The sequence below is a fragment of the Aulonocara sp. 'chitande type north' Nkhata Bay genome, linkage group LG6 (assembly GCF_057382095.1).
Source record: "Aulonocara sp. 'chitande type north' Nkhata Bay isolate Kocher_YH1m ecotype deep benthic linkage group LG6, A_spYH_male_GT1.1, whole genome shotgun sequence".
NCBI lineage: Eukaryota > Metazoa > Chordata > Actinopteri > Cichliformes > Cichlidae > Aulonocara > Aulonocara sp. 'chitande type north' Nkhata Bay.
Window position 1 is genome coordinate 26,881,702 of NC_141349.1, and position 22,975 is coordinate 26,904,676.

The following is a 22,975-nucleotide window of genomic DNA, read 5'->3' on the forward strand; positions in this document are numbered from 1 at the left end:
GGTCACCTTGAGGCCTGGAGTTCCCGTCCCCTGTCGTAGGGTTTTGTATCGAAAAAGATTAAAGTGTGTCGTACAGTTTTCTCTGTGCCCTTTTATATCACATATTACTCGATATGTTTGAGTAACAAATTGAATTATGTACTCCCCCCCCCTTTCAATGGGAGAACTAACAAGACCAGACAAAAATGCATTTATTCCTTTATTTACTAAAATATAAACTGCACATAAATCAGATGACAGGAAGCAGGGGAACGTGAACCACAAAAGAGAAAGGATAAATAAGGACAGTTCAGACAAAATAAAGCTCGTTATTGTTTGAAATGCAAAGATGTAAACAAAGAAGAACACATGAGATAAAGAGAAAACTCTTATTAACCGATACCTCCTTAGGTTATGTTACAAGGTTTTTAGATGACATAATGTGCGATGAAATTTCAGTGCAATGATTAGCTGATGAGCTGTTTGCTCCTCTTCTCTTTCTGTGATGGCTTTTCTTGGATTTTCTTGGGGTCGCTCTGGCTGAGCGCGGTCCGCGTCACTGTGGACATGCCGTCGACAAACTTCGTCTTGAATAGGACGTTGGCGTTTGTGAACATGCCGTCCTTTAGCGACACGACCACAAACTGCAAAGACAATAAAAATTACAAGGTTTGGAAAAACTTTACCCATTAACTTGGTTTAAAAGAGGAATAATGGTTTACGGTATTTCACGACAGGAAGTGTATTCTGCGAAATAAAGTGAAAACCTTCATGCTTTAACTTACCTGAGAGTGTCTAAAATGCGTCCGCAGCATCTGCCCAATATTTTGTGTGTGAGACAGATCCAGAGCAGCGTCCACTTCATCTAAGATGTAGATGGGAGCGGGTTTGAACAGCAGCATGGCCAGGATGAGAGACAGGGCCACCAGTGATCTGAAAACAGACACAACTTATTTACAGTATTGTTTAGGTGCAATCGAAGTGACACTAAAAGGCCATACTGAATGAGGTTACTCACCTTTGCCCACCACTGAGCTCTGTGAGGTTCTCCTTCCAGGTGTTACCCAAGGCCACTTTGAACTCGAGGCCCTCCAGGACACCGCAGCCCTGCGGAGGAGCCAGCTTTGCTGTGGCTCCTGGCAACAGGGTGGAGAAGATGGAGCCAAAGTCCTTGTTTACCTACAGTGAGAGATAATGGGCAATAAATTAATTATTCTAAAGTTAAACAAAAAAGGAACAACCAAAAGCCAGTATCTGAAATGCCACAACTACAGGATACTAAGAAACAAACAAAGAAAACTACAACAAGACAGGAAGGAGGCAATGATATATGTGTCGTATGGAGGCAGAAAAAGAAACTATGTGACTCCTGTAAAACAGGCAGCCAACCTGCTTTCTTCTTAATGGCCACTAGGGGGCAAAACCTACAGAAGCCTGATGTGATTCTTGGCTCAGTCACCCGTTTTGGATCAGACTGAATAAAATGTTAGGATGACTAAATATACAAAAATGACCTGAGTGTAAGAAAGGAGGATTACCTAACATATGTACAGTTTCACTGTCTGACCTCATTTTAAAGATGGGGTGGTGACACTCTTCATACAGCCTATGATCCTAACACCTTTTTATATTCATAGTGACTGAAACCTGTTAGAGAAAGACGCAGAAGTGGCTGCTGCACAAAATAAGTCCTGTTCACTGACATTACTGATTTATAACATCCACAGATATTAGATTTATTGAAAATCCTGCAATGGTAAGTTTAAAACAAAGCAAGGTGACAATAAGTATAAGTAAAGGAGAAAGAATAAATAAAGGTGCTGAGAAGTATACCTTCTGCCACGCCACGTTAAGAGCCTCGTTTTTCTTTTGGTCCAGCTCCTCAATGGTCTGCAAAATCTTTGCCTTGTCGTTCTCCACAATCCTCTTCTTCTTCATCAGATCATTGTACTGCAGAAGGGAATGATGTTACATGGAGGAACAGACAGTAGCTGAGGCCTTTGAGTTACAAATATACTTTTTCGTCCCTCCTCACCCTTTCCTCTGCCTCGTTCAGCATATTCATAGCCCTCTTGTTAACGTTCCTCTCTAGCTTGCTGGTGGTCTCCTCCAGCTTCTTGAGCCGCTGGCCTGCTTCACGCGGGTTGTTGGTCTTGAAATCATAAGAAGTGTTCGGCTGACCGAAAAAGTGGCGCTCTGAATTGATCCAGTCGTGCTCCTCCAGCATCCGAGTCACCTGAGAGATGGAAACGTGTTTATGATGCTCAAGTCATACGAGAAAAGATGAAACTCACTCCAATCTTCTGGATCAAGACAACATTAAGTGTTACTGCAGTGGGAGGACTGTGGGCTAATGAGAGTTTGCGTGTACCTTGTCAGCAGCATCCTGGCTGTCTTTGCGGTGTTTGCTGATGTTATGTTCCAGCTCCTTGATCTTCAGCTGGACCTCATTGTTTTGTTCTCTGAGCTTATTGGCCTCAGTGGACTTTGTCTGGAGGGTTGAGATGGACAAACAATTCAGTTAATCAGTCATATCTGAAAGTTCTAACCAGTTGTGAAGCTCTCAGTGCTGAGGAATGTGAAATGTTTTAAAATGTTTGAGTCAGAAACTGAAACTGTTGCAGTTACAACAACAATCCTCCTGTGGAAGGCTTGTAACATTATTTAATTAATAAATATATATAGATGTATAGATAGATATACCTTGAGCGCTTTGTCTTGTGACACAATCACTTCCTTCTGTTTGGCCAGCTCCTCCTGGGCTTTACGCACTGCCTCCTACATTACAACAGAAAAAATAAATTAGGAAAGCATTTGGATACTTAAATTTATAAACATCACATTTGATGGTGTTTTTTGTTTTGTTTTTTTTACATAGAAAGATGGCACATGCTCAGCCCAATAATCCACAAGAGAAAAACTATATAATTCATAATGAGGACCAAAACAACTACGTGGAAACCCTGTAACAGCCTAATTAAAGTTGTCAGACTTTTACTTAAAAGATCTGAGTTAATAATCGACTGGGATTCGTAAGAGCTTAACAAAAGAAGGAGAGTCCAGTCGCCCTCTTTTTCAAGCTCTTAAGACTGTCATGACCTGGATGACTGAGAACCCACACAGACAAATTGATTGTGATAAATCATAACACTTTTTAAGTTCACGTGAACGAGTTCCACCCCTGGAGTGGAGCAGTAATAAACTCATCTAAGTCTATTTGCCAAAAGACTTCTGGGAGCTACTTTGCATGTTCAAAATGGCCCAAATACCTTGTTTTGGGATACAGTGCAAGCCATGCTGTCAATCTGCTCCTGGATGGCCTTCATCGCCTCGTCTACAGCCTGAATCTGCTGCTCGTAGCCAGCCTGCTCCCTCTGCAGCTCCTCCAGCTCCAGGGCCACAGCATCAGCCTCCTGCAAACATGAGCAAAGAAAGAGTTAAATAAATAATAAATAAAACACAAAACAGACAGACACACACTGGCTGACTAAAATTCTGGCTAAAATTAAAAATATATTATTGTATATTGTAGCAATTATTCAAAGCAGTCAAAAGTTCATTTAACCTGCTGCTTCTGCTTCAGCTTCTTGTTGAAGGCATCGGCTTTGGCCTTGGCTGTATTGAGTTTCTGCTGGGCAGCTTTCAGCTCCTTCTCCCTCTCAGCTTCAGCATTCTTCATCTTGTTCTCCAGCACCTTGTATTTCTCTTCAGCCCGCTTTTGCACCTCCTTAGTAACACGCAACGTCTCCTCACTCTCCTCTGGATTAACAAACAGCACATTTGATCAAGTTAGAAAACACAAAGTGCAGACTGGATGGTTTTTTGTTGCCCCACGTATTTTGATTTCTCTGACCAATTGCTTTGCGCAGCCTCTCCAGCTCCTCTTGCTGCTGGTGGAAGGAGCTCTGCTGCACCTTGGCCTGCAGAATCTGTTCTTCCTCCACCTTCAGTTCATACTGCTGCTTCAGCTGACGATACCTGCAAGAGAGAGAGAGAAGTGTGGTGAAAAGAACAAGGAAATGTACCAGGGTAGGTGAGAAAACATGCTGGCAGCTACATCACAGTGTGTTTCTGTTGTGTTTTTTTCCCACTGCTTTTAAATACTAAACGGCGTTGTGGTGCATTAAGTCTTAAAAACAAGGTTTTTAAGAGTTTTGCTGTAAACAGTTAAAACATGGGCATATTTTGTGTGTTTGCATGTACATACTTCTCAGCGGTTCCCTTCAGGCTGGCCAGTTGCCGTTCAGTATCCTGAAGTTGGGCCTCCTTTTCATTCAGGTTGTCCTGAACCTCCTTCACCTCCTTCAGGCTGGACAGAACTGATGCAGACTGGGAGCGAGCACCTGAGAGGAGGAAAAAAAGCCAGTTTACTTTTTGAGTGCTTGAGTGAGTTCAAATAAAACCATCGCTGCAGGTAAAATGTTCAAAGTCATCATAAAACAGTGGCAACAAAATCCAATAAATAACACATGACAGAGCACACACGTCCTCCTTGCTCTCACCTCCACTCAGGGTTCCCTGTGGGTCAAAGATGTCTCCACCGAGTGTGACTGTCTTGGTCATCACCTGCTTATCGAAAGCCACTTTTTTGGCATTGTCCAGAGTGTCGCACACCAGTGTGGCGCCAAACACATACTCCATGGCTTTACGTAGGTCAGACTCATAACCGACTAAGGACAGAGCTGTGTGAACATTGTCCACTCCAACCTGGATGAAGATAAGACAGAAAGAATGCAATAAGAGTCAATGGTAAGTTTCAGTAAACGGGGGGGGGGGGGGGGGGGGGGGAAAAATTAAGTGCACTTTTACAACTTCTCCAAACATTTTCAAACCCAAACACTCAGAAGATTCTCTCACCAGGTTCTTGGCAGCGTTGATCACTCTGTCATTAAGTGTCTTTGCAGAGATCTTGTTCAGGGGAATGATGGTGTACCTTCGCTGCAGCTCTCCCTTCTCTAGCAACTTTTTGCCTGTCACCTACAAAAAAACAAAAATCAATAACTTCAGTTATGCCATCCCACTGATCTGTGAATGAAAATAAATAAATAAACAACACACAGACTGGTCACACACACCTACCTCTGTGTCAACAACAATGTTATAAAGCCGTCCTCCTGCCACGACCTCCAGCGCTGTTGAATAGGAGATGTCGCTGACTGTGATCAGGTTAGCTAGAAGCCCCTTCACTTTGCTGCGGTCCCACCCTCGCTCAGGGTCCCTAAAGAGGGACATTAAAAACAACATTAACCTCCTAGGACCTGGCGTCCACATATGTGGACATCACATTTTGGGTTGTCTAGAGCAAAATACTAAATTTTGCTCTAAAGGGCCTGATATCCACTTACAAGGACATTATACTGCCACAGTTCTATCAAAATTTAAAACGAATGTCCTCAGATGTGGCTCTCATTGTTCTTAGAAACAAAAATCAGGTAAAAAAATAAATAAAAAATCATCAGGTATTTCTTTGTTTTTACATTCATTGGGTCCCAATATGCCCAAATATCAATGAGAAATTAAAAATGCATGCCATGGAAGAGTTCAGGTCTTAGGAGGTTAGCACACCTGAGTTCATTAAGTAGTGTTCACTCCCTCTAAAAACACATAAACCCTGTTTTTCAAGGAATGATTTAATCTCTAATGATTTTTTTTAAATCCCGTTTTCGAGCATTGATTTTTTCATATTTTGTTTGGCCAAAGTCTTTAAGATAAGTATACTGAAGAAATTTGATGAAGTTATCAATTAACAGAGTTGGAATAATTGGAAATTATAATTATCGAAGATATTCTGAGGTAGCTAAGAGATTATTGAAATACATATTTCTTATGTTTTTTTATTTTTAAATTTTCCACACAGTGTCTCTTTCCTGCCTTTCAAAAGAGAGGATGTGATTCATTTGTTCGTTTATTCTTATAAATTAAATTTTGGGCTTTATCCCAACATCATAACTGCAAACCGCTTTCAAACCCTACGACCCAGAAATGTAACTACATGTTGTGTTGACACACTCCAGAACTATTATCATTGGACTGTTCAGCACTGTGGGCACACACACACACACACACACACACACACACACACACACACACACACACACACACACACACACACCAACAACAACAACAACAACTGACCACAGAGAGTGGGGACCCAGGAGGGAAAAGAAATGTCCTAGCATTTTATTAGCTGGTGTCCTCTGGCACCACATAAAAACCCATATATATCTGCCATCATATCAATATATTAACAAATGGCTAAGACTCCCCTTCACAGGTACAATACAACAAAGCTAAAAGGTGAGGGAACTGTCAGCCAAGTATGCAAAGGAATACAAGTTTATAAAAATAAATAAATAAATAAATTTACACACCTCTACATTTTTAACATGAAAGTTTCTCAGTGCTCCTTTTTAATTTTTTTTAATACTTCCCTAATTAGAAAATCATTAAATGTCTTTATAACATTAGATGTGGTATAATTTGATGAGATCTGAGTTCTTACTTGTAATCAAAGCGCAGGTTGGGGAAACGTGACATAAGACGCTCATGCGTCTCTTTAAGTTTAGTTATCTCTCTGGACAGCTGCCTTCTTTTTTCCAGCAGACTTTCTTCCTTCCCATCTGCAGAAGGACATAAAAAACCCTCCAGTTAGTACACAGGTTTATACAGAAAAGGCACCTCATACGTGAGTTCATGTGACTCCTGTTTAAACAAATACATAAATAATCATGAATTAGTACCTTCGTAGTTGAGCTTGGCTAGCTCAGCCTCTAGTTTCTCCCTGCTGTTTTTGACAGCTTTCAGAGTGTCCTGGTCTTTTTTGTAGCCACTGTCCATCTTTTTCACCTCTGCTTGTTTGGTCTTCAGCTCAGCCTGGGCATGCTTAAGCGTCATTTGGGCCTGAGCATAAATAAGGAAGAAAAAAAATAGATGGTTGGAAATTCATGATAAAATAAGAACCCAGGGAATAAGGTCAGTGAAAAAAACGTTTTCCAGTCACAGAAGCATAATCAGCCTTCTGCAAAAATATTTATTCTAAAAGCAAGACTCACCTGCTTGGCCTCTGTATCTGCTTTGCTTATGTCATTCTTGCAGGCCATCATCTGGCCTGCGAGTGTGGCTTCCTCTCCATCCTCGTTGGTAGAAAGACCTGCAGACACAGCTTTGAAATGCTGCTCAGCTGCCTCAAGGGCAGCGCTGTCATTCTTTCCCTCCTCCTGCAGAGCCTGAAGCTGCTTGGTCAACACAGAAACCTCCTTTTCCTTCACCACAAGCATTTTCTTGTCCTGCAGATCAAGGAAAACAACAGTTTGAATAAATGATTCAGATGTACACATTGCCCTTGTTTGCAAGTCATAGAATAGCAAGATTTTTATTAATCCATTACCTCTTCCATGTTCTTTACAAGCTCCTTCCTCTTCTTGGTTTCATCTTTGAGATTTGATTTTTTTAAGTCAAGTGCACTCTGAGCTTTGGCGTCCACACGCTGAACATCAGCTAGAGCCTCCTCAAGAGACTTTAATACTCCATTTACTTCCTACAGACAAGCAGATTGATACGGATTACTTTGCTGCAGTTTGATTAAAACATACAGAGGATGGACCTATAGCATACAAATTATTTTAAAGACTTCAACAAAGGTACTGAAAAAATCTGCCCACTATTACAGAAAAAGAAAATCAAATTGTGAAAAATCGCTCCCTTTCTTCCCCAGTGTAAAGTACCTGGTCTTTTTTCTTTTGCAGCTCCTGAATCTGGGCTGTGAGCTCCTGGACTTTGCTCTCGTTCTCTGCCATGCTGGCTTGCATCTTGGCGATGTTGTCCTGCATCACTTTTAGATTCTCTGCTGACTTCAGCTTGGTCTCCTCTGCACACACAAACAGCCAGGCCACATACAGCCGCGACAAGTGCTGGATCTCACGCATCAGCTTCTGGTATTCCAGATATGATGATCGTTCCTGTGGACAGAGGAAGGTTCAGAAATGGATATTACAACAGTAAAAACAAAAAGAACACAGGCTTCACGGGTTGAACCTGTGGAGAGAGATAGTCGGTTCAAATCTTAATGCCAAACTACCTCCTGCAGTTTCTGCATGGTTGGAGTGATTTCCTCATCCAAAATCTGAAAGAGCAAACACAACAAATGGTTTGCTTCAGCAGCAGTTTGCTGACGAACAAGTATAGATAGTGATACAGTCAGAGTGAATTAACATACAGTCTGAATCTCCTTCAGCTTGGCCTCTTTCTTCTCAATGGTCTTCTGAGCACTAATCTTTTTACATTCATACATCCTGGTACCTGCTGCTTCCTCGATCATGGCAAGGATCTGAAAGAAGAGAAGTATTCAATATTATAAGTCCTGAGAAGGGAGGGAAATAAGTGTCCTCCTAATGGGCAAAGTGTTTGTCTTACCTCTGGTGGTTTCATATTCAGAACTTTGGTGATCCTCCCCTAATGTATTAAAACAAAAGGAAAATCTTTGAATGGGGTGACAGATCATATCCATTTACAACCACAACTACACCGCTGAAACAAGACTGACCTGCATGATGAGGAAATGTGGGTTGTTGACATTAAGACCAACAGAGCAGAATAAGTCCTGCACGCGAGTGTTGTTGGCATTGACTCCATTGATGAGATACTTGTTCCTGCCACCAATTACCACCTAAAAAAAAAAAAGTATATGCGTGTTAATACAAGGACTGCATAATAATCCTAAAGTCAGAGAGTTTCCTCCTTTATTTCTTTCCCCACCTGTCTCGTAACAGTGATCTCATCATGTGTTTCGAACCCCAGAGGACTCTGGCTTTTGTTGGAGTTGTCAAAGGTAATGGACACAGTGGCCTTTGTGATGCCACCCTGTCCGTTCTTGTACACCAAGTCCTGGAGGTTGGAGGCTCGCACCTGTCAGGTGAGATGAAACAAAAAAGGATGCAAATTTTGAATGAGAAACAACTACACATGCTTCTTACTTAGTTAACCTCAGTTCAGGGTCACTGCACTTTCGTATTATTCAACAGTTGTTCTTCATATTTTGTTTCTCACTTTTGTGGCAGTTCAGTTTGACCTGAGTCAGTTTTCAGAAAGGATATGTTTATTTTATTATTTTTTGTCACTTGCTATGAGAGAACAATATTGTTATAAACAAATCGTGACGGCTATTTACTTCCAGTCATGAAGCGACCGCAGTCTCAAAGTGTCGATGCCTTCTTATGCTTACTCTATTGACAGCTTCTACGAAACTACAACTAGATGTATTTCTTGTATTCATACTTCATTTTATTTTTAAATTTGTTTCGCAAAATACAGTAGTTTTCAGCACTATAACAATTTGTGACTTTCGCTTGTTACTGAGAGGAATACAACCACTGCCATTATCAAACTCAACAAAAACTCTTAAGTAATCAAATATAAACAACTGGAACACTGGATTTGATAGCTTTTAAGCTAGCTTACGGACAACAGCACACTTACATGGGTGAGATTTGAAATACCCAAAAGGAAACATATCGAGTCCAAAATATTGGACTTGCCGCTGCCGTTCAATCCTGTGATGGCGTTGAAGAGTGGGTCAAAGCCGTTGATCTCCGTCCTTTGCGCGTAGGACTTGAATCCTTCGATAATAATAGACTTGATGTACATCTTTCGGGTTTCCTCTCTCAGCTGATTCCGGAGGCAAGATTTGTTACAGCCAGGTGACAAACCACCACCTTAAACAGAAAGCACCAAATATTAGCCCCGTGTTTACAACCGACAACTGGGAAACAGCTTCTCTCTTCTAACTTGAATTTTGGCGGCAGGCGTGCAGACCCTGAGCCGCGAGTGCGTGCGTCCGTTGTGTGCCGGAAACAAAACAAAGAAACCTAACTACATTAAAAATATGCAGACACACAACAAGTATATTATAATGATCCAATTTTAAAATAAATAAACGTCAATGTAAAATCAAAGAAACAACGATTCTTAAATATTTATTGCGCTATATATTTATTTTCGTCAGGCAACTTCCAAGGCAACTAAAACTCTTAGACGCACGCGCTCGCGCGCGCGTGTGTTTGTTGGCGCCACCTGTAGATATGAAGTACAAGTGCATTTAGTAAAATCGTCCCGAGTCAACCTGGCCGGTCGAGAAAATACTGCATTATACTAAAAATAGTTTTAATTAATAAAGATAATTTAATTATGCTAGATATTAAATGTTTCTTTATATAAAATCTGAAATATTAAATGAAATTGAAAAACCTGTCACTTAGAAGCGCTATGAGGTATGACTGTTAAATAACGAAAAGTAGCTCCTCTTGCTAAAAGCATTGACTAGAAGTTATAGCCTTGAATTCAAATACTAATTACACCCACGGTTATTTAACCTATGTAACCTATTGTGCAAAAGTCTTGACCCACCCCTAATTTCTTTATCTTTTGCTTCCAAGCTGCCGGAACTTCTTGTAATTGTAATAAAATACCAAAGATAACACAGTTGAACAGGCATGAAGTAATATTTTCTGATTCACCTATTAACTGAAACCTTTGCAGGTCTTGGCGTGTGTGTGTGTGTGTGTGTGTGTGTGTGTGTGTGTGTGTGTGTGTGTGTGCCAGATATCTGGCTGAGCCCTCATCAGAAATGGTCTCAGTGGAGGGGTGAATTTCAAGAAGCAATTCTTAAGGAAGGAAAACGGAGAAAACGCTGAGGTATGCTAAATTACATAAGAACTGGACTGAAAATCAGTGGTAAGAGGTCTTATGAAGTGATGAAACCAATTTTTTTTAATAAATCATTGTTAATATGTAGAGAAGAAGTCAGGAAAAAGGTGCAACAGCGTGTACAGCCATCTGTAAAACATTATAGAGACTCTGTCATGGTTTGGGACTACAATTCAGCCACTGGTGTTGTGATCATGTCAAAATTAATGGACTTATTAACACAGAAAAGTGCCATAAGAGTTTGATCCACCACGCAGGCATCTTGAAAACATCTGATTTGTAGGGGCTTCAGCATGACAGTCATTTCAAACACACTGCCAATGCACTAAAAGCATATCTGGATAGAAAAACATACAGTGGAACACTATCAGCTATGGCGCGACCTCCCTGGAGTCTGCCCCTCAACATTATTGAAGCAGTGTGGAATCATCTTGACAGAGAATGGAAGAAAAGGCCTTTCCTTCCATTTCCTTTCCTTCCGGCTGCCAACATACAAAGAAGAGTTTTGGATGTCCTTCAAGAAGCCCAGAGAGCTATTCCTAAAGACTACTTACAGGAATTACAAGTTTTCCAAAGATAATTCAGGCTATGTTAAAGAGAAAAGCTGGTCATACAGAATACTAACTTAGTATTTAGTATTAACTAACTTAACTCAGGCTTACTGGAATTGTACAAACTCGTTTTTTTTTCACTGTTTATTGTATTTCTGTGCGTGTTTGCAGATGTTTAAAAATTTGTTGCATCTATTTTCCCAGCAAAATGTAAAGAAATGAGAGGTGGCTCAAGAGTTTTGCACAGCAGTTCATGTACACCAATGTTGCTTGAAAGCCTCTCATCATTGGAGTAATACATCTATTGAGGAAATACCTAATCATTTATTTATCTAGAAATGGCATAGAGTATACTGGAATCAGAATCAGACACTGAAATATCCACCAAATACATTTTAAGGTTCATTAAACTAAATGAGATTTTTGCAGCGCAGCTCCCTGTGACATGTGCTGTTAACAGTACTGTGCACTGCATAAAGAGGACAGAATACATGATTCGTACCCTGTGTTTAAGAAGATAAAGGGAGAAAAAAGCGCAAGGAATTTGCAGTTGCTTTATTTCTTTTGTGCTACATTTATTTTGAAATTCAGCACATGGAATATAATATAATAACTTCCAGGGTTATATAATTAAAAGTTAACAAAATTAGATGATAAATATGGCACATAGCTAGCATTTGCCATGAAGCTACATTTAGCAGAGCATTAATGCAAAACATATTTCATTGTAAATATGAGTTCTTCAAAGCCCAGCTAACTGAAGCTACGAGCCTACATTTGCTTCACACTAACTGATATAAGCAATATACACGTACAGTATTTGCTACAACTTCGTAATATAAACACCCACCTTAACTGGCACTCTCACAACAACTGCGTACTTTTATTATCCATCCAGAGGCACATGACACATGGAGAGACAAACCAAATTGATTGCATAGAAGCATATCTGTGACAGAACAGCGCAGTCCCCTTTGTCTGAGTAGAAGGCGGTGGGCTTGATGTAAGGCCAGTCAAAGTTCCTCAGGTTCAGTGACCTTTGACAGTACCGGTCACTGAGGGCAACCAGGGCACGCACCATAGCATATTTGGCTGAGCAGCTGATGGCCGTCACTGTACGCACCTCGTCGAAGTGCAGCAGGAAACAAGGGTCATCCTGAAACCAAAGAAAATTATATTTATGGAGCACCTTTAAGAATCACTGCATTTTTTTTATTGTGTTTGTTCTGTAGAAAGCTTACATTATTATAGGGCAACTAAAGCCAAATGACCATAGACCATTCATCTTTACCTTGTCCCTTGTTAGCCCACAAACATTATGTGTTTAAGCAACTGTAGAAATTTTCCAAACGATTAATTAAAATGTGAAAAATAGATAAATAACAATGTCAAATTTATTGCTGATGAGTCACGGGAGGGTGCCAGAGCAGGAGTAAAGATTTTAATAACATAACTCATCTAGAATTTAACAGCTAAGGAGCTTGGAATTATCTTAAATTCATTTATGATTTTATCTTAATGTATTTACACCCCTGTGTGTATATGGGATACATACAGTGCTTAACAAATTTATTAGACCACTTGTCATAAAAACAAGAAAGCACCAGTATTTTAGAAATCTGTCAAAAACGTGTTTAAAACTAAAAGTTATATTATTATTTATTAAGCAAACACAAAATTTGTTTTCACATTTTTATATTTGAAAAATGCCGGTACACTGGACTTCTGCATAACATTCAATCACTAAACCTTTTCTGTTTAGGAATGCAATCACTGTAATTTGCCATCTTAATAAAATAAAATAAAAAATTAGTGTGCTTTAATATAAATCACGGATGAAAATAATAATAACAACAGCAATTTTAGCATTAAAAATATCATTTTCATTAAGGAGCTTGGTACTTACTGGTAGATTAAACATTCCAGAAACATAAAAAATGACATGGATAATTACAAATATTGTTAATTTAGTGCAGCTGTGGCATAAACAGAACATTATGGTGGTGGTCAAAGTGCAGTGACTTGGTGCACCAGTTTGGTTGGTGAAAACTGTGTTTAAATGCACTTTATAAATACATTTTAATTACTTAGTTAATAGGTACTGATAAAGCAAAATGTCCACAGAATTATTATTATGCGGTCTATGTGGTCATCAAGAATGCCATCCACATACAGTTACCCAAAAGACAGTTTGTCTCTATTTTAGCCAGTTAAGAACAATGGAAGTTACAGAAGAATTTGGCTAATTACCACGTCAGGATTTCTTCCATCAATCAGGGTAAGGTCTTTCAGGGACCAGATCTCTGCCCTCCGGTAGCACTCATGTATGCAGGAGCGTTTGGTGAAGGATCTCTTGGATGTAGACTTTAGGGGCACAGACATCTGACAGTGCACTATACATAGCTGGACTTCTTTGTTTTTTGCAACTGCGGAAAAATGGAAAAACATCACAAACAGGTGCACTGCAGCACCGGGCTTTTCATCAGCAAGCCAGCCTTATAGATTTAACACACCCTGTGTGGTGCAGGTATACACAGCTTTTAAGGAAGTAAGTTATTAAACACATTAAAAATGTACATTTTAAGGAGGAAGATATTTACTCCTGTGTAAAAATCAAACGCACATTTCTGAGTCAACAATCAAGCTGTTTACCTGAGGCACAGAAAAAATGTCTTCCGTGCGATGGCTCTTCAATTTCAATGAACTCCACCAGTCTCTCTTTTGCAGGTCGAAACAAAACTCTCTGCATCTCCTCCCTCAGAAGAGACGACATCACTGGAGAGAGGGGGAGAAGAATCGGAGCGTCCCAAAAAACAGCAACGGCAAGAAGGGGGACCAAAGAGAGCGAGAGAAACTCAAAAGAAAGGAATGAGATATCCCCCCCAAAAATACTGTGACACTGGAGAACCCTGGAATCCAGCAGTGGCGGGAGGGGAGGGAAGTGGTGATGCTCCCCGTGCCCAGACCTTCTGAAAGCATGCAGGGTTTGTGGGTTGGTTCTGTGTGAAATAAGCTCTTACTCTACCCACAAATGCACGCACACACACACCGTCCACTCTGGATCGGCATGGTCTGATGATGTATGTTAATCTTTGATTGAAGTGCTGCATTCATACCAACTTGCCCAGGAGGGAGTGAGTAGAAAGGGGGCAATAAAAGGCCAAGCTCTTCATCATTTGCGTTTTTATTGCTTCAATTAAGATCCATTATGTTATGACGGTTTCCTGCAAATATGGATTTCACTCTTGCATTTGTAGCTGACAAAAATATCTTAGATACTGTTTGTATATCATGGTTGGATAAGCATTTGAAATGTATATTTAGCATTAATTATATATGATCAGTAACTAGGGGGGTGTGGGGGGGGGGGGGGGGGCAGCTCTTCTCATATAAGATCAATGTTTTTTTGTGCATGTTCCCTGGCAGATGGAATATTAACTAACTGCGGTTCCATGTGGTTGCATGGCTCCATTGCAGCGCACATGTAACAGACGGTCTCACTTTTTTTTTTTGTGGTCTTTTGGCCTCTTCTCCACTCACTCACATATAGACACTGATACATATTGTGGCAAACAGCCCAGTGTTTGTCCGTGATTAAACGGTTGTTGTGTGGGAAACGGATGTCCCACAGCACTCTGCATGGTTTCCATTACCATGTAGTAATTCAATCTCTGACAATATGTACAAGTACAGTGAAGCACTTAAATGGGGAGATGAGGGGTGGGGAGGTGGGGGTGATTTTTATAAGCATATAAAGGAAGCTGCTCTAGTGATCATGGCTCCACAAGGTAATTTACTAGACATGCCAGGCTGTGGAGGACATCATTTTGCACCTATGAACGAATCCCAGCTGTTGACAGATTTGTCAAAACGTTGTGGGAGGACTTCTCTACAGGCCAAAACCACCCCAGAATGAACCAGACCGGAGCTCTGATCCAATTTGTTAGCACTAAAAAGTGTGGCTCCATTGGATTTGTCACATTTATGAAAACAAAAATGGGTCGCTCCTCTGCTAAGTGCTTTATTGTTGTTGTTGTTGATGGTTTTTGTGGGTGTTCGCTTGAAAGGCTTTTTGCCTCTGAGATGGAAAAATGAGCGGAGAGGCAGGAAGTATAGGGAGGAAAGCAAATACATACAAGTGTTGAATCTTATGAATAACACATGAGGTTTTTTTGTACTTACTTATCATTGATTTATCCCAGTATATATGACACATACATTGAAAAGATTCATATTTGCACATTTGCTGGGGTAATCCAAGGTTTAGAGTTTTGTTTTTTTTTTTGGGGGGGGGGGGGGGGGGGTGCAGCATGTGCTGGAATACACAAGTGCACGTAAGAAATGGAAATCATTGGGATAAAACAGCTATATTACTGTTAGAAGGTAACATGGGGGGAGTTTGGAAATGCAGGTATGCTTAATTGAACAAGACAAAGAGATAATGAATAGAATGGAACATATAGCAACAAGGATGAGGAAATCAACTATGTGATGCTGGAATCCTAAATAATGAAGGCTTGGGGGAAATGAAAAGAAGAAGGAATCAGCTGAAGACGCAAGGAATGAGATGCAATAAAGTTACTGAGGAACCCACAAGGTGATTGACACGAAGGGTGCAGAACAAGTGTTAAAGTGGAATGCTGGAGAAAGCAGGAAGCAAGAAGGAAGACAAAAGCAAGAAAGAAAGAAGGAACAGAACACGTTGAGTAAAGGAAACCCAGAATGTGAACGCGACAAGAAGAGATCAATTACAGAATGACTGAATCGTGCATAATATGCAGGGGTGCTGTGTGAGGGAAAAAGCAGAAAGGAGAGAAAATAATAGATAGGAAAATGTGGATAATCCTTTAAAAAGCAGATAAGGACTAATCTCAACGTACAGTGAGGAAAGTGAAAGTGATGACAGAGAGGAAAGTGGAGGAGAAGTTGGAGTTCAGAAGAAGGAGCTTGACAGCGGGAATAAGAAGCTGAGAGACTGAGAAAAATGAGCCCAGGCAGGAGGAATGAATTAATGAGATATAAGAGAGCTCAAGAAATAGTCCAATATACATACCACATTCTATGAATTATAATCATAATAACAACAAGAGCACTCAGAGAATGCAACACCCCCGGAATAGCAAGGGCTATACTAAAACTCTTTTATGATGTCTTTCGTTTTATGATGTTTTGATTACAGTACGATGACAACGGCTGATTATGGCTTCATTGTGACGCCCCAGGGCGTCGCATTGATCAAATAAAAAGTGTGTTGCACAGCTCTCCCCATGCCCTTTCATATGACACATTACTCAATATGGATTCTTCAAATTTGTTTTACAAGGTCAACTTTGACCTAAAATGCTAATGAAGGTCAACCCAAGTACTCATGTCTCCGAAAGGCTTCATATATTATTGTGAGGTTTGACCCATAAAAATGTTATTCCTTATTTCCTCCTTTGCTCTGATCTTTACAGAATTTTCAAAAAAATGATATCAGCTTGAGCTGTTACTGGTATCTACCACTACGCAAAATTTGAAAAAATGATATCTTGCAAACTGTGGATGCTACGCTGCAAACATACAATTACATACTCCCTGCCTTCGAGGGGAGAATAAGTATTATTATTTCAACAGTTGTAACATAAAAAATTCTTAAATTTGGGATTAATAAAGCATTTATTTTGCATAAATAGAAGGTAACTCAGTTTAGCTCATTATTTTTTGTCATTTGGCTTTTTCATCAGTTCGGTTTAACGTCACCATTGTCAAATATAAAATTCCATCCATCCATCATCATCATCTTTTGCTTATCCAAGTTGCGGGGGAGAGATATAATCTCTCCAGCGTGTCCTGGGTCTCCCCCGGGGCGTCCTCATGGTGGCACATGCCCGGAACACCTCACCAAGGAAGCGCCCAGGAAGCATCCTTATCAGATGCCCGAACTACGTCAACTGGCTCCTTTCAATGTGGAGGAGCAGCAGCTCTACTCTGAGCCCCTCCTGGATGGGCTGAATTGCTTGACCTATCTCTGAGAAAGAGGCCAACCACCCTTCGGAGGAAGCGCATTTCTGCCGCTTGTATCCGTGATCTCATTCTTTCAGTCAGTACCCACAGCTCGTGACCATGGGCGAAGGTAGGGACGTAGATCGACCGCTAAATTGAGAGCTTTGCTTTTACACTCAGCTCCCTCTTCACCACAACGGACTGGTACAGCCGCAGCATCAATCCGTCTGGCGATCTCCCACTCCCTTCTTCTTTCACTTGTGAACAAGATCCCGAGATACTTAAACTCCTCCACTTGGGGCAGGAGCTCATCCCTGACCTGGGGTGGGCACTCCAGCCTTTTCCAGCTCAGGACCATGGGCTCAGATTGATTGATTTTATGATTGTTTGCGCTGTGAAAACCATTAATGGATGATTGTTTTTATGTTATGTCTTATTATAGCATGTCGTTTTCACCCGGAGGCATTAGTGAGGAATGAGTAATGGACACAGTTACGCTGAATGAAGTCAGTGTGATTAAGAGACCATCAAACTGGTGCATTGCTCATATGGAAGAAAAGGGCAGGTGGACTAGCAGAGACTTGCAGGAAGGGAACATGATAATTGTTTAATTTAGAGGTACTTTTGGTTGTAAAATTATTAAAGTTATAAAAAAAATGTTCCTCTGTTTTTTTCATGTCTCACAATTGAAATCTTTACTCCTGTCATAGAGTTGCTCATAGAAAGGTTTTCACAGGTTTATTTCATAATTTCTTTTTGGTTTTCTTTTTTAGTTTAAAGAAAATATTGCATGTATGTAAATTATGGGTGACACAATGATGGAGTGGTTAGCACTGTCACCTCAGCCAGGTTGGAAACTCAAATAATGGCTTTCATGAAATTGTGTGCACTTTAATAGTTGTCACTAATTCTGAGATTTTAGGGGGCTGAATACAACACTGATCTCCTATTATCATAAAGGGGTAAGTGTCATTGACGTCACTAGATTTTGGTTCTGTTTGTTTACTACCGCGAGTGTTGGCGTGAGGACCTTTGTCATCCTGGCTTTGTTTTTCCTTTTTTCCTTTTAGATAAGTCTTTATTAAAGTTCGGGTAACAGGTATTTCTTTAGCTACCTCTAAACCTCTAGCTACGATATCGTGGCGTTTCATGTGGGTGTCTATCGTGGACACTGCCTGATGCAAAAGTTTTTCTTCATAGTCGTCTGAATTTTTTCTCATAAGTTCCTCACATTCTTCTTTCAAAAGTTTTTCTCTTTTTTTATGTTCTGCTAATTCTTCCTTGCGGCGTATATATTGTTTTTCCTGATCCTGTTTAATTAGGTGTCTAAGATCCGTTGCATGTGATTCAGATTTTTCGTCGCTTTCTTTTGAGCTGGTTGGATCAGAATGCTGACATTGTTTGCGTGCAGCTGCTACAGCGACTATTAATTCGGTCTCATCGTAATGAGGTGGGGCTGTAGGCTGAACGGCTGAACATGCAAGACTAGCTTTTCCTGCGGTAGGTTTATGTTCTTTGCTAGAGCCTGCACTAGTTTTATTTGATGTTAAAGCATCTACACCTGGTTCCGGTCCCTTTTTCCATAGTGGTAACATTTGATGTATCACGTCGCGGCATTCTATCATGTATTTTCTACAGGACTTTTTAAGCAGACTACTTTTCTTATCACAAATGATATTCAACATTTCTACTGACCTGGTTTCTGGCGATAATCGTTCGGGATAGGGCTCCGGAAATAAATTATAAATACAGTGCATAAAGCGTTTTATGAATACTAGGATAGATTCATCAGGCTTCTGTTTACACATAGTTACTGCATTTAAGTCAATTTTGTCTCTGGACATTGTTAGCAGGAATTTCTTTAGATTCTTAAAGAAATCGGTGATTTTGTCATTATTTACCCACAAAAACTCTGCAGTTGTGGATGCTTTATCATGCTGACCTCCACCACTCAAAGGTGCTGCCTGAATTGTTCAGGGAATGCCGGCCTGCCTGAGGGCAGTAGCAGCTTGCTCTATCATGATAAGGGACTGCGAGAAGCTCACACTCTCACATGACACTATTCTACACACCAATCACCAGGTCACGACCATTCTAGCAAACATAACTACACAACATATGCAAATCTCACTATAAAAGCGAGCAGCACACCTGATTCGCCAGCACATTTATTGATCCTATGCTGTGTTGTTCTGACCGACAGGATGGCTCAGACAGGCTTGATGATCATGACTGCATGACACGTATACAGGAATCCACAGCACCACGTCCAGATTTAGAGCAAACACCTATCCCAGACTCAGCCACGGTTTATGTGGACGGGTCCTGTTCAAGGCCGAATGACAACTCATTTCTTTGTGGCTATTCAATGGTGACATTGCCTGACATCATACTAGAGGCTCACTCATTACCATTTCACTCAGCACAAAAAGCAGAGCTCATGGCTTTAATACGCGCCTGTGAGCTACATTTGGATAAGCATGTGACAATTTACACAGACAGCCGCTATGCATTTGGCGTTGTGCATGACTTTGGCACATTGTGGAGACAGAGAGGATTTAGATCTGCTGATGGAAAATAAATTGCTAAATTCTGATTTTGTTCAAAGACTTTTTCAGGCTATACAGCTACCATCGGCCGTTGCAGTTGTAAAAACGAAAGGACACAGTACAGCTGACACAGACGAAGCAACAGGTAATGCCTTAGCAGACGTGACAGCCAAGGCTGCAGCTCCCACCTCCACAGGAAGTATTATCTGTGCCCCTACAGCTGCCACTTGTTACACTCCCAGACTATTTAGAAACAAATGTTGATTTAAAATTCATACAAGAGCAAGCCTCTGCATGTGATTACACCTATTGGGAGAATAATGACTGTACCTTAGATGACAGAGATGGCTTATACAAAATCTTAAGGGTTTGATTGCCCTCCCATATTCCCTGATGCCAGTCCTTGCCCGACATTTTCACTGTGTGAGTCATGTCGGACAAAGAGGGGTAATAGGGGCAATAAAATCAAGATTTGTAATTGAGAAAACATCACATGCAGTAAAAGCATATTAGCAACCTGTCTAACATGTGCACGAACTAATGTAGGAAAATCAAAAGCAAAACATCAGCATTTACCACAACCAGATTTTCCATTTCATACATTACAAATTGATTTTACACATATGCCAGCGCAAGGAAGCATCAAGTACTTACCGGTAATAGTGGATCAATTTAGTAAATGGGTAGAAGCTTATCCAACCTCAAAAGAAACTGCAGAAGTAGTCTGTCAAAAGTTGAGCAATGAAATAATACCCAGATTCGGAATACCTCACCAGATTAACAGTGATAGAGGATCTTCATTCACATTAGAAGTAATTCAAAAGTGTGCTAAAACTTTAATGACCTGGGTCAAATTACTTCCTCAAGTCCTCTGTGAGATTAGAATGACTCCATCTGCAGTAACCAAATTATCTCCATTTGAAATAAGATTATTTACAACACCATGGTCAGCTTCCAGAGGGGCACCGCTAGTAGAAGGTGATGTATATTGCATTGTCCACTGATGTTCACAACCTGGTAGAAAAACTGAATAATAACTATCAGAAAGTTTGTCTCTCTCAGCCTTTCCCCTGCACAGTTCCACCAGTGGAGACAAGGAGATGCGTGTTGGAGAAGTCACTAAAACCAAGGACACTCTGGGAGGCCGCGCGTGTTCCAGCCCCAGACTGTACTGGCAGTGACGAAGAACCAGCATCCTCACAGACGGACAACCTCAGTGGATTCATGCCAGCAGGGTTAAGACCAGCCCAATCGGACCATCTCAGGCGTCGGATCAAGCAGATGACATCTCCGGCGGGCCAACGCCCGGAACCAGAGCAAATAAACACACGGGTAGACGACATCTCCGGCGAGCCAGCGCCAGGATCCAATGTACATACACACACACAATCACTGATTAACACACAACGCCTGAAAGAACAACAACAAGGTACTCAAACATCCAGCAGGAACAGAAAGCCAAAAGTACCACATGATGTCTAACCTGATAAAGCTAGACTCATTCCATCCTGATAATGGAGAAAATGAAATGCCCATTGTCATCATACGACGCTTATTCTATGTCTCTCGAACCTGGGACCAGGCCAGGAGACGACTGAAGAACTGTTTTTCTTATATATTTTCTTATATATTTAGGTTATTTATCATATCTATCGCATTAACTTTAGGATTTTTCTTTGCTATTTTGTATTGTAAACCGCAACCATGTTCACATTTCTGCAGGTCATATTTTGCTGACTATACCTCATGTTCTATTTTGCAAGACACCTACTTAATGCACTCTTCACGTTCCCTAAAATCAGTAAATGACAACATAGACGCCACTAATAAACCATTTTATGCACCCCATAGAGCAGGAGTCAACTCCTGGTATGAAAATGCCAGAACAGCCGCTCGTGATTTAGGAAACAGTAACTGTTATGTCTGTTCAAAGGCTAATCCAGAACAGGTAATAGTAGGATACCCCATATCCGGTTTCCCCCTCACTGAGGGACTAGAGAAAATCGGCGGAGATAATGCTCTCCTTAAAGACGCTTTACAGTTGACTCTGAGCCCTCTCGACTGCTTACTTAGACACACACACACACACCAACTAACCCTGAGACTCCATTAGGCGAATTATTGAAGTTATCTAATGACACCGCAGGGACCTGCGCCCCAATGAAACGCCCTAAGAATAGGTTAAAACCCTCACTGCCCTTAGGACAGATCCCTTTCCATTTTAATACTAGTATGATATGTCTGCGCAGACTAAAGTTAACTGGCCCAGACACACACATAGATTATACAAAGGATAACTACACATTCTTCTCTGACTCCCCAGGTGCACGCTGTAATGAGACATGGCTAGCTGTCTCTGTGGCTGAAGTTGTATCATATCTGGAGGAACACACACACAGTTCAAGTTCGAGCAGAGACTCGATCATTGTTCCCCCAGACGGTGTCTTAAATGATACTGACTGGGGGGAGTTAGTTAAATCACACATGGTCACGCGCCTAACTAGAGCAATCCCTAACGCTTATTGGTTGTGCAATAATACCCTTAGATTAGCTTTACCTGTTAATTGGACCGGTACCTGTGGTCTAGTGACCGTTGATGTATGCTGTACTTTCATTCCCAATAATACCGCTCCTAACGGTTCATTCACACAAGCTATGAATAGACTTGAAGCATTGAAGATAGAACTAATTGCCAATACAGGCCACGGTCAGTGGCTAGATAAGTGGCTACAGGACACGTTTGGAAAATGGAGGGAACTAATTGTAGCCTTTGTAACCGTTGCAGCATGTTTTTGATGATTGTCTGTTGTGTGATACCATGTATACGCTCTCGGAATTTTTGATATTAAGCTTGCTCGAAGGACCAGTTACAGTTATGATTTGTCTTTATATTATGTTATTACATTCTGTCTTTATACTATGTTATCATTTCATGATAAAAGGAGAGAACTGTTGTGATATTTTGATACCATGGTAGCATTTACAGGATATTGTTTTATTGTGATATTATACAGAAAAGAGTTACTCAATAAGGCCCATTTAATAGTTGTTTTTCTCTTTCTCTCTGACCCAAGAATTGATGTGTAAGACTCACAAGCTGGTACCCCAAGGTCGAAAATACCACAGAGACGAGACCACTTCCTTACTCCCATCCTCCCTTTTTCTTTATCTCTTAGAAAAAGGCTCGTTAAAGGCCAGGTGGTTTGTTTC

General features: G+C 40.7%; 2 protein-coding genes across 2 annotated transcripts; both read right to left on the reverse strand.

Annotated features, from left to right (window-relative positions):
- Positions 1 to 186: 186 nt before the first annotated feature.
- On the reverse strand, positions 187 to 9,796 carry smc2 (structural maintenance of chromosomes 2). The gene is made up of 25 exons (XM_086295948.1): positions 9,454 to 9,796; positions 8,734 to 8,883; positions 8,522 to 8,644; positions 8,392 to 8,430; positions 8,195 to 8,305; positions 8,057 to 8,101; positions 7,704 to 7,937; positions 7,367 to 7,516; positions 7,032 to 7,265; positions 6,720 to 6,879; positions 6,482 to 6,599; positions 5,059 to 5,197; positions 4,837 to 4,956; positions 4,482 to 4,686; positions 4,187 to 4,322; positions 3,833 to 3,957; positions 3,545 to 3,738; positions 3,249 to 3,392; positions 2,683 to 2,757; positions 2,351 to 2,470; positions 2,015 to 2,215; positions 1,813 to 1,929; positions 998 to 1,158; positions 765 to 912; positions 187 to 623 (listed from the first exon to the last, which is right to left on the reverse strand). Exons 1-25 carry the CDS (start codon positions 9,619 to 9,621, stop codon positions 447 to 449), a joined length of 3,594 nt encoding a protein of 1,197 aa, XP_086152074.1. The 5' UTR covers positions 9,622 to 9,796; the 3' UTR covers positions 187 to 446.
- A 2,029-nt stretch (positions 9,797 to 11,825) lies between these two features.
- On the reverse strand, positions 11,826 to 14,245 carry exoc1l (exocyst complex component 1 like). Its single transcript, XM_086295959.1, has 3 exons — positions 13,884 to 14,245; positions 13,482 to 13,657; positions 11,826 to 12,387 (listed from the first exon to the last, which is right to left on the reverse strand). Exons 1-3 carry the CDS (start codon positions 14,002 to 14,004, stop codon positions 12,118 to 12,120), a joined length of 567 nt encoding a protein of 188 aa, XP_086152085.1. The 5' UTR covers positions 14,005 to 14,245; the 3' UTR covers positions 11,826 to 12,117.
- Positions 14,246 to 22,975: the final 8,730 nt, after the last annotated feature.